This window comes from Eutrigla gurnardus, assembly GCF_963514095.1.
Source record: "Eutrigla gurnardus genome assembly, chromosome: 3".
NCBI classification, from domain to species: Eukaryota; Metazoa; Chordata; class Actinopteri; order Perciformes; family Triglidae; genus Eutrigla; species Eutrigla gurnardus.
Genome location: NC_139917.1, coordinates 28,495,012 through 28,510,981, shown reverse-complemented (window position 1 = coordinate 28,510,981; position 15,970 = coordinate 28,495,012). Strand labels below are relative to the sequence as shown.

The 15,970-nt window shown below is 41.9% G+C and overlaps 1 protein-coding gene across 1 annotated transcript in view; it reads left to right on the top strand.

Annotated features, from left to right (window-relative positions):
- Positions 1-15,970, top strand: part of grin2ab (glutamate receptor, ionotropic, N-methyl D-aspartate 2A, b) — an 88,371-nt gene that overhangs the window by 17,423 nt on the left and 54,978 nt on the right. Inside the window, 2 exon segments of the mRNA XM_084005405.1 lie at positions 1,277-1,501; positions 1,596-1,754. Of these exon segments, the coding sequence (XP_083861531.1) occupies positions 1,277-1,501; positions 1,596-1,754 (384 nt within the window).

The window sequence follows — 15,970 nt, the reverse complement described above, 5'->3', positions numbered from 1 at the left end:
TGCAACGTAGCATTCGCATCATGGTTTCATTAGCTCTCATTCAGCCCAAGGCATTTCACACTGCATTTCCTCTACTCATCTGCTTCTCTCAGATCTGCTCACATTACAGGGAAAGGTAACACCGAGTAAGCTGAAGTGGGAACAGGAGCTTAAAGACCTCTGTATTAGACTGGAATTTGGTTGGGATATAGAGTTAAAAGAAGTGTGATTTTTCATCTCCGTTGAATGTTATTGATTGATCCAGACACTATTGTGCCTTCAGCCATTTGGAATATTTCCCCTCACAGCCCCGTGACTTGGGTAAATCAGATTACATTTATTTTAGGGTTATTTTATCCATTAATAGCTGGCACTTTACTTTGAACATTGCCTACAGGCATAGATTATGTTCAAATAAAGGCAGACAGTGGAAGAGAGATTTAGGGCGTCTCGTGAAGCCACATTAGTGCTTTAGCAAAAATAAAGTTAGGTTTAACCCTGTTCCTCTAATAGTTGCACACTTTGAAACTGAATTAAGTGATTTTTGAATAGCGCAGGACAGAAAGAAGACAGTAAACCCTCCCCCAGCCCCGGTTTGTGCCTATCATGCAATCTTTAATTTTGCGCTTGAGACTCGCACCGATGGATAGATTCCGGTCACATATCTGAGTCGCACAGTGTTTTCTTTAAAGATAAATACAAGCCACTCTTCGGGAAACCCGGCAGGTGCTTTTACAGCACTTACCGCCTTTTTTGAAGGCGTGTTCAGAATACACAAGACTGTCCTCTCCCGATGAAATACAGTATATTCTGTCCACGACAAGTGTGATTAAATATCTTCTAAACAAACACAGAGACAGAGAAGTGGGAGTTGTTTGTTGTCTTCGAGGACACACGGAAAATATGAACAAGTTATCATACACACAAAAATATGAAATAATAGTGGAGACAAAAATATTATTTTTAGATTAATGACGACGATAAGAAGTTTATGCAGGTTTGCTCTTGTTCCTTCCTTGTTCTCCTCCATCATTATGCATGTACTGATAGGCGATTTGTCATCATCTCCTCTTCATGACATTAGAAAGTCCTGAGAAAACAGTGTTGCTGTGTAAACACCTTGAAGGCTGGTTAACCAAGATTAATATTTTTATGATAAGTAGCTCATGACATTTCAGTATTTTATTTATTTTTATACCTTGACAGTCAACAAATAAATACCTGACAAGGTAAATGATGGCAGATATTTGGGGTAAGAACTTTGTTTGTTAATTTGGCGTTTGTTGTGTGTTTTCAGGGTATGATGGGTGTAGTGGGCTGGATGTTGCTCCTACTCTCCCAGATGACGGTGCCTGTGGCGTCCCAGAAGCCTCCAGGTCTCAGCGTGGGTGTGATCATGGGCCAGACACGCCACATCACCGATCAGGACCTCCGCCCGACTCGGCGCCCCGACGACGCCCTCGACGTCTCCGTGGTGATCCTGAGGGTCAACCAGACGGACCCAAAGTCTGTGATCACACAGGTGTGAAAGGCTGCGTCACACACACACACACATGCTGTCTATTAAACACACACGGCCTCGTTTGATGCCTGAGTTTGTTTCACTTTGCCCCAAGGTGTGTGAGCTTCTGTCACGCACTCGTCTCCACGGCCTCGTGTTCGCCGACGGCACCGATCAGGAGGCCATCGCCCAGATCCTTGACTTCCTCTCTGTTCAGACGCAACTTCCAGTCCTGGGAGTCCACGGCGGCTCCTCTATGATTATGGCTGACAAGGTGAGTGACACACACACACACACACACACACACACACACACACACACACACACACACAGACACCATATATTCTGCCTTTTTGAAACACAGTGTGTTTAGGAGATTAGGGGGCTGTAATCCGTCCTCACAGCCACCTTAATGTTAACGGATAAAGCTTTTCAACCTACACTTTTTCACCTGGCGTGGTGGCAATTTAGAGTCAGACGCTTGTTTCATTAACAGACTTTGTGTGGAGAAAGCCACACCAGGGATGGAGCTCACAATTAAACATAATCCACTACGCTGGAGCATGAAAGAACGACAAGCTTCATAAATCACACCATATATATATATATATACTCTATGAATATATTTAACAAGCCCATTTTAGAGGCATTTGGTACACTGTTTTCTCAGCTGGTGGGAATATGAATGGAATAATGATACAATCTTAAACCACAGCTTTTGATGCACGTTACATCTTCTTCCTGTGAGTTGCCTAAAGCTCTTTGAAATGGATGTTTAATGGATATTTTGAGGTTGTTGGGGTGAAGAACGGCTGTCATATATATAAACTGTCCGAGGATGTTGTAGTCAGCATGTTGTAGATTAGACAATGACACACTGGGAGGTTTTGGAAGCTTCTTTGTGCCCTCACAGTGTGCTCTGTTGGATTATTTTTTTGTTTAAGTATAGAATAGAAACACTGCCAACACACTGGATTGATGGCTGGTATCACCCCGAGCAGCTTTTTGAAAAGGTTATAAAGTGCACATTTAAACGTACAGTATTCATAAGGTCAGTAGAACTCTGCATAGAAGATGCACCATTCTCTGGTACGTCATTTTTATTTCAACACATGATCAAGCATTGTTTAAATATGTAATAATGCATTTTCTGCCTGGTCTAAAACTGGGCTATGCAAAGTCAAAAAGAAGAAGAAATGCTGAGCCGTATGGAGCCGCATCACTTCTAATACTCAGCGGGATGCCAGAAAAATAGATTCCTAGTTTTTTAAAAGAAAAGAGAAGATATCCTTTAAGATTGGATTTTTTTTTTTTGTTTTATTTTGGTGTGATGCTCAGTGCAAAGTTGGGGATGTACATCTCTTTCTCAGTAGAAGTGTCTCTCTGGTGCTGACTCTGTAGACCTCGCTAACTGACAGGCAGGCTGAAGAAGCTTTGATAAAAACACAACTGGTTCTTTAGCTTTTAAATCTCTCAGGGCACGGCAGCCAAAACACAGGAACCAATAACTGCAGCAATACTGCTTCCTTTTGAAGTAGTACTTGCTGGGGGATGCAGTGTGTGTGTGTGTGTGTGTGTGTGTGTCTGTGTGTGTGTGTGTGTGTGTGTGTGTGTGTGTGTGTGTGTGTGTGTGTGTGTGTGTGTGTGTGTGTGTGTGTGTGTGTGTGTGTGTGTGTGTGTGTGTGTGTGTGTGTGTGTGTGTGTAAAAGACAAGAAAAGAGATGAAGGTAAGACAGGCTGTGAGAGTTAGCTTGGAGGTTGGAGGTTGGGGGGGGGGGTTGCAGCGTGAATGTCACTAGCTTGCACCTCCCACTGGGGATATAATGACGGGGAAAATAAATATTATTTTTCCTGCCTTCAATCACTGCTCTTGATGTGCCATTAAATTAGGTGCTTAACCCCCAACTGCTCTAATTGATCTGCTCAATGGCCAAAAGTACAAGAGTGCGGTCATTTTCGGCGGCTCCCAGGTGTAACTAACCAGCCCCCCCCCGTTCCTAGCAACTGTACCTGCAGGCCTGTTCTGTAAATACAAGTCTTCCTGCCTGGTGTAAAAGCAGCACACTGGCAGGCAAGTACAGAGTCAGCAAATGGCTGAAAAAGTGTTGTTGGGTGGTTGTTGTAGTTCTCATTTGTATGCACCAAAAGGATACTGTTTAAATATGTGGGAAAAGGTGTGAGAAGATATTGATCTTCTTACCCTCTGAATCTATATTTGAATAATTCCTTGATGTTTTGCAGTTCCTGCCCCTAAGGATTGTTTTCATAGTAGGTGGTTGATTATTTTTTAATTAGTCTAATTGTTTAGTCCATAAAATGCTACAACATATTAGAAAAACTACTCATCAAAGAAAATATATGTAAGTAGCCTCAGAAAAATACAATATATGATATAAAGATATAAGACACAAAGATATTACATTCAAATGATGTAAAACTGATGAAACCAACAATATGTCAAGCTGCAAACAACAGATGTTTGCCTTTTTTTTTCTTTTTCTTGATAAATGAATGAATGGAGTAATTGATTATCAGAATTGTGGCAATTATTTTGTCTGCTGATTGACTAATTGATTAATCAATGGCTCGTTTGAGCACCTGTCACGATGCCGTGCTGTAGTATAAGACCATTATGGAGGTGATGATGACTCTCAGTGTGCTTGATCTCATCACACTGATCCTGCTCGCAGCTTGTTAGCTCCTCTCAGTGATTTCATATTTTGAAAACGCGTAATAAATATATAAACCTGCCCAACATAATTTTTAATATGGAAGAAATGTGGCATGTAATCCTTGTTGGCCATGTGTCTGTTGCTTCCGTACCTACTGTCAGTGATGTGGTGGTAATCTGGAGGATCGACAAAGAAATCCCAGTGGGCTGGTAACAATTCAGCCTGATTACTGTGAGCAAACAAACAATATTGTGCTTCCTGCAGCCTGAGCAGGCAGAATGCCTCCACATACACACACATGTACGTTCTGTTAATGCCGCAATCAAGTCTGTCGTACAGATAGTGAAAAATGAGCGGCTCGTCCCCCGGTACCGTGGTTATCCTGGATCAGCACGGTAGTAGTGTGCATGATGTTTAAGATGGACAGAAGAACAAAAAAAACAGAAAGAAGAAGTGCCAAGAAAATCCAGAAAAAGAACTTCAGCGAGGCAAGTGCTCTAAAATAATAGATATACGTGGAGGTGTGAAATACTTGGTGTTAAAGCATCGTTACGCTGCCAAGATGCAAACTTAACTGTCATGATGATGTCACATCTCATGTAAAAGGCTTCCTCCAGTTGTCATTTTTATCACTAGCTGTCCTCAGCATCGCACTCGATCACACAAACAGGAGCAGGCATCCCTGAAACTGTGATGAATGAGTGTGTGGAGAGCAGTAACTTCCTGCAACAGCTCCTCCATTTTTAAAAAAAGTCAAGATTTGACAAAGTTTACACACAATTTGTGTGCTGAACATATACGTTTTGTTATGATGTTTCCATGAAATATCACAACAAAAATAGGGTGTAGGTCAAAGGGGGTGTTGCAGTAATGATAGAAATCAGTAAAATAAAAGAAATGTATTGATGTACCAAAAACAATTTCCATATTTTTTCATAACTCTTTATGATTGAGTTTGAAACACATGAATAAATATTTGTTTTTCTAATGATTTGTCTGTTTGGGATTGTTGCGGTAATGAGATTATTCTAGGACTTATTTGATGAAATGTGAAAAAAATGTGATATATTCACAATATGTTTTGAGATTTATCATCCTGACTACCTAAGACTTTGTTCTGTTTCAAAATAAAATGACCTTACCGTAAATCCTCTAATATAGGATTTTATTTTAATCAAGCGCATCGCGGCCCAGGCCTTTATTTACCTCCGCCGACAGCAAGACCGGCCAATGTTAGAGACCCGGCCGCTAATGGAATACAGGCCTATATTAGAGGATTTACGGTATTTATGGATTTGAAATGTTTTCATGTTTGAAATCTCTGGAACAACGTTTTCACACGATGTGAGTTCTGAGTCGGAGTTCTAACTTGTTTCCCTCAGAAACGACTATTTTCCACTCGTTTTCAGTTTGGGATAAATGTGTTTATTTCAAGCGGGGTCGAACACATGCTACTGTTTAGTTGCTCGTGGTTTGGTTTCCAATTAACATTGCTGCACTTGGCCTTTGTGTTGCCTTAGTTTCTCCTCTGGGATCCACTTCTCAACTGTCTCACCATTTCTCCACCTACTTGACTCCAGTTGTTTAGCAATATTGCACAAAAAAGAGTCACATCTCCGTATATTTGTATATACCATGTAATAAAATCCCTCAGGCCTGGGAGATGCAGACTCACCATCACCACCATACATGATCATTTATGTCCTGGGCTGAAATTAAGCCCCACTCATCCGCTGACTGCTTCAAACTGCAGTCGACATGAAGTAGACCCCAGATCCCCATATAAACGGCTTTCACAGATGTTTACATGCACAGGTTGTTGTTTTTTTTAGCTTGGTGTGCAAATGATTTCTTTCTCACACATAAAAGCAACAGCAAGCGTATGAATTATAACCTACATGTGAGATTGACTTTGTTTGTTGTACGTGATTTAAAATGAAACATTGATCTACTAGCCAAGGATGAAGCTTGCTGCCATTTATATTGTTTTTTTGTTGTTGTTTTTTTTGCATTGCCCATACTCCACTTCTCCTTGTGCCTCTGCCAGTATTGGCAATGTCCAAAATAAATTCCACCTCAAATTGGTTCAGCGCTAACAAATCAAAGAATCATCATCCATGTGTTGTGCCAAACCCATTTCTTTCACTAAATGAAAACAGAAGGATCGATGTCACAACAGGTCCGACCTCCTTCGCGGTCACCCCTCCCCCCCCTCTCTTTCAACCCGGTCTCTGCCTCGTCCTCATCCCCCGGTCATGCACGTCAGCCTGGAGCAGGCAGGGATAATCTACGGGAAGGTGGATGCTGTGCTGTGAGAAGGGTGACACGTTTAGGGAACACAGAATTGACGTGGAAAGAGGGCATGTGTAAGCCCAGGGGAGGAATGAGATTAGTTTGGAATGTTGTACTTCCATTACAGACGGGCCGCTTTGGGAAATAGGAAATGTTGTTGGATTTACCTCCCCCCCTCGATCATTCCCGCCAAGCTTGTTCATCTCGTCTTCTGACTTCCTGCTCCTTGGTGTGTGGGGGATGGAGGGTTGGGGTCACAGCGCGTAGCGTAAGAACACGAACATGCTGAAATGGAAGGTTGTGAATTAAACATGCGTGTTCTTTCTGCTTTGCTCTGCTACTGCGGTGGGATGCTACCCTTGGTGTCTGTGTATTTGCATGTGTGTGTGTGTGTGTGTGTGTGTCAGCCTGGGATGTCCCATATCAGTAGAGGCCATTTGCCCAGGTTCTCTGCTGAGTCGCTTTAATATTTAACGCCTGCTCACCTCACCTGCTGTCACTTGTATAAGACACAGCACACTGCTGTCATTCACTCACGATGTCCCTCCCAACTTCCACCTCTCATTTCGTCTTCTCCGTCTGTCCTGCTTCCATCGTTCTCCTTCTCCCCCACATCTCCATCTCCAGTGCCAGTAAAATCCTCCTCTCCTCATGTCTTCTCCCACTCTCGCGTCCACTCTCGTTATTCTCCCGGCAGCTCGGTTGTGAGAGGAACAGCCAGCATTGTTGGAAGGCTTTGGGAACTCTTTGCTCGCCTAGAATCCCTGTGACGCAAGATTAGACGATTGGTTTGTGTTACTGTATGAGCGAGAGGGAGGATGAGAGGGAGGGAGGCAGAGAGAGGAGAAGTAGCTGAATTAATATGGTTCCTATGGTGACTAAACCTGACTACAGCGTTTACTTCTGTTGTGCCTGCTGCTGTGGTTCACCACAGGATTCATGCCCAGTTCCATCCAGCGAGGCTGGGCACCACACTGAACTCAACTGGCTGCTGGGAAGAAAACCAGCTCGAAAAACATTCAACTTAGAGCCGTGCAATGAAAGAAAACAACAACGTTATATCAATATGGTATTGTTGTACATTCTAGATATCATAATATTGCATAAATGACCTGATTTTTCCAGGCTGCATTGCAGTAAAGTAATGTAATTTACCTGGCCTTTACTCACCCAGTCATTATATCCACATTAGGCCTACTCGTGTTGATTAAAAAGCACCAAAAGGAAACAAAATCATATACTAATAAGCATAGGGTATTGAGGTATTTGCTCAAAAATATTGTTTGATTTGGGTTCTTTATTTTCATCGATTTGACATAGAATACGTCATAAAAATAAAATCATTAGATCGAGGAGGGACAGGAATAAGCTACGCTCATCAATTATCAATTGTCATATTGGATTTTCTCCGTATCGCCCAGCCCTACTCCACTAAGATGGTTGAATTAGAAATGCTTTTAGTGGTTAGCCAAACGCACTATCCAAAACACTCGAGGCGCCAAGTAGCGGCTGGGGGTCGCAGATGCACTCAGCTGTGTTATCGCCGGCTGCCCCTAGAGGGCCGAGGCTGGCTGGGAGTAGCGAGGGCGGACTCGGCAGGCCGTCAATGACAGTATGAAACTATAAAATGTGTTTTGAGAAAGTGTGAGTCACCACAACCACGAGAGGTCCTCGAGCATGCAGCCATAACTGGCCACTTAAAACATTATGCGGTTTGCTGCTGCAGAATGTGAGATTAGCTGTGGACAGGCACAGAGGTGCACACACACACACACACACACACACACACACACACACACACACACACACACACACACACACACACACACACACACACACATGACGATCGCAGGATTCTCCTGCCAATGATGAAAAGCGCACATCATGAAGTTCTTTGGTGATTTTGGAGTCATCTCACATAATCAGCATAAATACAGCTTAAAGGAATAGTTCCACATTTTGGGGAAAATACCTGGTGGATGAAATTGAGTTTTGTATGGGGGGTATAAGCAGACTTCCCTGAGTCGCTGTGAAGTTGTTTCACAACCAGCAAAGAGTTTTTTTGCTGAAGTAAGATGTTGTTTATTAGGGAGCTAAAGAGATGCTATCTCTTGCCAAGAAATCAATAAAGCTTAATACCAAAAACGTAGAACTATTTCTTTAATGACTATATCCATACCACGTAATTGGTAATATTGTCTATGTGTGTTAATTGATCACAGAGATCAAGTAGAGAACATACACAGAGGCAATCATTTCCCTGCCAGACAGCCTCAGGGACAACAATCATTCTCTCTGCACTAAAACACACAGCAGGAGTTCTGGGATTTATCCAATTTGACTGTTTTTTAGAAATCTCTAGAAAGTGAAATAAGAAAAAAAGCAGCTTAGAGTAGACAGAGGGCCAAAATGTAAAGAAAAAGATGTGTTTTCAAATCTAATTGGCTTGGAGTGAACTTCCTCCTACCAGTCAGTCGCAGATCTTAAGTTGAAGTGAGTAAAATATGCAGAAAATGAAAAAATCAAAACTCACCCATATTGTGGGTCATATGGTGATTACTCTCAAAACAGCCTGCTTTACACTGTGTACATGAATATCACATAGACTTGGTGAACAGACATTGACTTAACCTAAATGCACAATGAAATCTCCATCTGCAGTGGAAGCAAACATCTGCCAAGTTAGCGTTCAGCTAACGGCTACAGCACTTCAAAGAGCATCATCTATATAACATGAAACATCGTCCCATACCAAAAAATAGAATAAAATCTAATAAATAGCATCAATAAATGTGTAGACACCACTGTGTGGCATTTTCTTCCCCAGGATCAAAGTGTATTTCCTGGCTTTGCTGCTGTCTGACATTAAACTGGAGTGCCAATGCAATACTGATGGAAAGATCTGCAGCTAAAAATATCTTGTGTGTGCATCGGGATGAGCTGCATCAATAAATATGAATGTATTTAAAAGTCATGAAGGAATCTCAAAATATCTCATCTGATTTTTATCCCAATTTCATGGTAATAATCTACTGTATATCCAGCGTGTGAGCCCAGAAAACGGGGTTCCTTCCACAAGGCAGCGTAGTATTTGATTTGTGGTTCTATCCAAATGTGTGAAGAAAAACACAGAAGCAGTTTTATTTTTATTTTTTTTTTACATTATGAATTCGGCTGCAACACTTGGTGGAGGTGACCGTTCTTTTTCAGGGAACGTACATTCATAGCATCGCTCCCTCAACATGTTGTTTCCCACTTTGGAGGGCAATTTAAATATTCATTATCATTTTTCTTTTGTTTGTTTTGTTTTAATGTATTGCATTTACTACAATGTACAAAACCAAGTCGGGGGATAAAGTAGACAAACAGAAAAGGTGGAGATAAGGCTCTAAAACATTCATGCACAAAACGGCAAATAATGAGGACAACATTACGAGGAGAAAAGCCAAACAAACAAACGGAAAAAACCACTCAAAACCGATCAACAACAAGCAGCATTTAAAAGAGCAAGGACAGAGAAACAGATGTGAACACTTTCACAGATTTAATACATGAGAGCCAGTGTAGGAGGGAGTAGTTCACTTTCCTTTTCTTTCACTCTCCGTTAATTCTCTCTTGTTCTCCATATGTTGTCCTCTTATATTTCACATCAACCAACACAGCTTTCATATATTCTCCTTACCTCTTTCATGCTGAATTATCATCATAGTCATCATTTTTTTTATTTCAATCACATATATACACAACATTGCATATATGCCATAAGTTAAAAACGCAAAAAAAACAACAACAAAAAACAACAACAACAAAGTTGTCATATTAATTTATACATTATTGCATAATATTGACCGAAAAAGGTGTAGGTTGAAGCGCTTGCTTATTACACCTACCCTTTTTACACTATATATATATTTGTATTATACATATATTTGTATTATACAATCCTGTCAAGTATACAATTTGTATTAAAGATGTAACTTACCTTGGATCTAACAGATTTATTAAAGCTCAATCATAAGATTTTTATTCTCAAAATGTCAGAACCATTTGAAGTAAAATACAAAGTCCATAGACAAAAATAAAATGTATTTTAAGTATATGATTGACTGATTTAATCATATTTCACTGGACCTCCTGTGAGCCACGAAATGTCAAGAAAAATACTCACTAAAGGAACAGCAGAAAGAAACCAGAGAAAAATAATACTGTTATTACATTTCCGGTCTCTTGGTTGGCTTCATGGCTCTGCTGAGCCCTGGCAAAGTGCACTTTCCTTATATCTTTTCATTTGCTGCAATCATCTTGGCTGCTATCTCTGAAGTGTTATTTATTGTCATAGTACAACAGCTATTACTGAAATGTTGACGATAACAAAAGAAAAAAGAAGTAGAGGCATGTGTCTGCATATCCCGCTCAGGCCGACGGTGGGAAATCCAGTTTTTCAGAATGCAGAAATAGCTTTGCATTATATTTTCAATGCTGAATGGATCACTGTCTTGGTGGATGAGAGAACAGCAAAGCTTCAACTTAAAAAAAAAAGACACACACACCACAGTGCTTCCCACTCTGCACAAAACCTGTCGCACAATATTGCTGTAAGGCAAGAATGATTTGCATCTATTAATGTGGACTTCCAGTCTGAAGAATCAACACAATCCATCCATCCTTTTAGAGAAATCACAGCCGCACATACAGCCACGTCCTTCCCTGCCTATGTAGCAGTATTTATTTGGAGAATGAGTGTATTTACCTGGCTGTCAGTGTAAGCTGGTGCTCATGTCCACAAGCATGTATCCCTGCTTGCCTGGCACATAATAAACACAATTGGTCATTCATGCTTTGCGACGGTGTGCCGCAGCCAAACAATGGTTTTAATTATAACAACATTAAATTACCAATTACATTGTTGGCCAAACACAACCCATGTTAGGCTGCTTAAACATGAATCGGTTCAAATCTAGGATGTTGAATAGAATGACTTAAATACATAGAATATGTAAATATGTGAATAACATCCAGGTTTAAACTGTTTTGCAGACAGTTATGAGACAGAAGTCAACGGTTCAAATCGGTCTTTTGAATAAACGCATTGTCCCATTAGCGACCAAGCTAATGAGGTTTTTTAAAGCTCGCTAGCTCAGCGAGATTTTAATGCATTTCAATAACTCTTTATTGAAATAAATAATGTGCAACCCTGAGGAGAAAATTCTAGGGGAAGTAAATGTCCCAGTACAGAGGAAGTAGAAAGAAGCTCATAGAGAGAGCTATCGTAGCGGTTAGCTCCCCAACCACAGACGATAACCAGCTAGCCCTGCTCGTAGCCCCGCCCCCTACCTCACCGGCTTCTATGCAGTGCCACTGCTTTTGGTTCTTGTTTGTTATGGGGTGGTTTAAGCCACCCGCTGTAACACCAGAATAATCTCCCTTTGCCCTGGTGCTGCATTCACAGTCCAGCAGACAAAAACAGCCGATGGAGAAACTCTCAGCTTCATAGCGAGTTGCTTTCTGTTGACATTGGCCAGGCGACTGGAGCAAAAATAGTCAGTCACAGCTGATATCCCACAGCTCAGTCTTCACGGTGCTGGCCAGTGGTGCTGCCGCCCTATCACAACAGCCTAAGCCTCTGCTTTATTCCTTCAGTGGGGACGCTGGCTCACACTAGTCAGCTTTGACACTGACAACCAGTGGCGTTCATGGGGGCAGGAATGGATTGCCCTTTTTCCTCTTGGGTGCAAATTGCCCTTTTCAACTGGCAATCAAAACTTTTCGGGGCCTGCCCTGGCCCTTTCATGGAGCATGACCTTCTCTGGCTCAGCTGAGTTAGAGTTAGGGGTTTTTATTTCTTTATTTTTTGCTAATTTTCCCCTGAACGCCGCCTGCACATAACACCGCTGACAACATGTAATCAAATTTGAAATAATCCACAGCGTCATCTGTGTGCCTAAAGTGGGGAAGCCATTTCCGCTGTCCAAAGTGCCGTTGTCAACTCGAGTCCTTGAGTTCATCAGAGTCTCAGGGAGGGAAACGAATGTTATCTCAGAGCCCCTCCCCCGCAGTTCAGTCACCATCAACTAGAGTCAAAGTGTGTCACTGGGTTTGAACCACTGTGCTGCATCTTGCCACAGTGATAGCAGGCGAACACATGTGTCACCTCTCTAACTTGCATACAGTGCAGCTGCAGCAAAATGATATATTAACTCACTATAAAACTGTACACAACTTCATTACAGGTGCACTAAGTGTTGTGTGCCTTTTTCTATTATTATTATTTGAGCCTGCACATAACTGTTGAATTGTTTCGGTGTTAACATAAATCAGAGGCCGACTAAAGTCAAAGAACAGAGCGCAAAGCTTCACACCTGAATACTGCTGTTAGATTATCAATGCAATGACACTCGTGGGAGGAACTGTGAGGATTATTCATTTCCTTGATATGCAGCCGTCCTGACAGTTCGGAGCCTTGACTGAGGAGAGTAAGTGTCTGCAGGAAAAGTCCAGATTCAATATGAGATGGAGAATATAATCAGATCCAAGATGAGATTCTTATTGCAGATTGATCCCAGTCACCTTCATGTATCAAACACAGAATTAAATACATTGGGGTCCGCACATCAAGACAGTGAATATCACATTTCAAACCCTATCATCATCTTCATTTGAGCGCGTTTCCTTCAGACGTATTGATTGTAAGGTAAAACAACATTGTCGACAGCGTGCATGCCACTGGTGAAACTGTCTATGTGTCTCTGCGTTGTGTTTATCTGTCTGTTGGCAGCCATTCTCACTTATTGTTGTTTGCCGGGTGGAAAACGGCTGCCGGAGATGTCAATCTCTCCTCGGCAGAGCTGCTGCAGCTGTTTAGCACACATGACGGGCAGCGCTGGTGGTGCATCGTGTTGTCTGTGTGATGGAGCAGCAGGAAGCCCCCCCGCCATGGCACACAATGAGAAAATTACCTGAGCTGGACCTGCTGTGTTTGCACCTGGAAAAGTGTGTGTGCTCACGGATCACGAAGATCTGTGTGCACGCGTCTTTAGTCAACCTCGGACACACTTTAGCAGCGATCCCACACAGACCAGCCTTCTATATTATTAGATCTTTCTTCTTCTTTTCCCTTCCCTCCTCTGTCATCGCTCAAACACTCTCCTTCACACACATTTCACTCTCCAGCCCCCCTGCATCACTCCCTTCTATCTTTTTAATTTCAGTCTTTTATTCCCTTTCTTCTCGTCACCTCTTGCCAACCTATCCCCTTTCCTTTTTGCTTGTCATCCCCCCGCTCTCCTCCTTCTCTCACGCCCCAGTTGGGGAACACAATGCAATGGCAGGGCTGTGGTGTGTGTGTGTGCGTGTGTGTGTGTGTGTGTGTGTGTTTTGTCCGTGTGATGTCATACTACAGCAACTCTATAGTAGCTCTCTCTTTTTAATCCCTGTGCTCACAGACCACACTGCTATTTTAAGATTCTATAAACCTTTTCAAAGAAGCTTCAAGGGGAAAGCTTCACCATGCACTGTGTGTGTTTGTGTGTGTGTTTGTGTTTGTGTGTCTTTTGGGGAAGAAAGAGTGACTTTGTGAAGGAGTGTGTAGGTATGTTTGCACATGTGTGTGTGTGTGTCAGACCGACTGATGACACTAACGCTCCGCCGTTATAATGGTTCATGTTAGAATTATTCCTCATCACCAAACATGCTTTTAAAGCTTATTTTGGTGAAGAAAAAAAATGTACAGCTTTAAATCTAATCTGGGGATTAGCTTTGTATAATCTTTTTTTTTTTTTTTTTCATTGACTATTCTCAGCTCTCACCTGCGTGTTTGCCTCTCTGCCGGTTACAGCAACATACGTTTTATAATCTCAAGGAAAGACTCAAGTTGAATATTTGGCAGCACAGCTGATGTCATGTTAATAAAACGGGCAGGATCTCCAGACAATAAACAGACAATAAAACCTGGCAGTAAACCTGACTCCCAGTATATTGCATGCTCATTATTGCTCCTGCAATATAATATCTCCAGTCCTGAACTGTCTGATCTCTCATCTTTCATCATATATAAATGCGTTACTGGCGCTGAGGAGTCGCACCGTATTCTGTCTACGCAGTAGCTTGCTCTTCCATTTCCCCTTTTAAACTATTAACACTTGAGCCGAGAGGCCAGCCCTGGCTCCGCGCCTGCACCTGGACTCCAAGGAGAGAAAGGTGTGAGAAAGGAGCAAAATTCACCTTTTTTTTTAATGGATTGCTTGAAAACACCAGGAGACTGTGAAGGTCATGACAGAAGTCTACTTTTCTGACCTCACTTCCAAGTATAAACCCAAGGGCTTCAACGAGTCCGCAGGCCTGGAAATACATATTGGATGATCTGCTGCCTCCCGGTTAACTGCCTAGTTAAGGATGCTATAAAATATTGATCAGTGCAGCATTAAGTTTGGGACGGGGATTTAATTATTCTTAAAAGCAACATTAAATGAGTCCACTTGTGGGCAGCAGAGCCAGCCGTAAACACGGCGACGGCGTTGACGAAGTTGTTAACGAGTCTATTTTCATGTCGAGCAGGCACAGAACCACATTAGCATTCATTGGGATTCATGTTTATGGCAAACAGTTTCTGTTTTGATCTCGCCGACCGACTCTCCAGGGAAACATCTGTAGGTGTCTTGTCTCTCAGTAGGGTTACAGCTGGAAATGAGGTTGGTGAGAGCCAACGAGAAGGAGCGTAAAACCAAAGCAATGAGCTAACAAATATGCTAAAAGATTCCCTGGAGCTGAGGTGCAGAATCGGGGGAGAAGTTCTCTCTGGGTTTGTCTTTAGAAATTTGAAACCTGGATCAGTGCAGCGTTATGGTGTGGTTAGGTACTGAGTTCCTAGCTGCTCTTCCTGCTTTACAGGAGTATTCAGAACAGCTGTGGCTCAGGAGGGAGAGCGGGTCGTCCACTTGTCGGGTCAATTCCCGACTACCTCCTGCATGTTGAAGTGTCCTCGGGCAAGACCCTCAACCCCAAATTACTGCCGAAGGCGGCGCCGTGTGTGTGTGTGTGTGTGTGTGTGTGTGTGTGTGTGTGTGTGTGTGTGAGAGAATAAATATACATGCAAGTCCATTTACCACAGTTAAAGTTATAGGAATAACACCACGATTATTAAAGGTCCCATATTGTAATTAGTGAGATGTTCATATCTTTTCTTTTTATTATAAAGCAGGCCTATGTTAATACTGTGAAAGTATCAAAATGCTTGGGTGAATATGGGTTTATTCAGACACAGTAAAACAAATTAAGAATATTTGCACATTAAAGCATGTAAACATAGTTGAAAACACGATGAACCTGGAAATGAGCAAAATGTCTCCATTGTGTAAATACACAAGTATTATCAGCTAAATGTACTTACAGTATCAAAAGTACACAGAATGTCTCCCTTCAGTATATATTAATATATTGGATTATGATAACTCACTTTTACAGACAATTAGCTTCTTAAATCTATAAAATTCTCATATTTCATTATATTTGTAAGATGATCAGGTTTTTG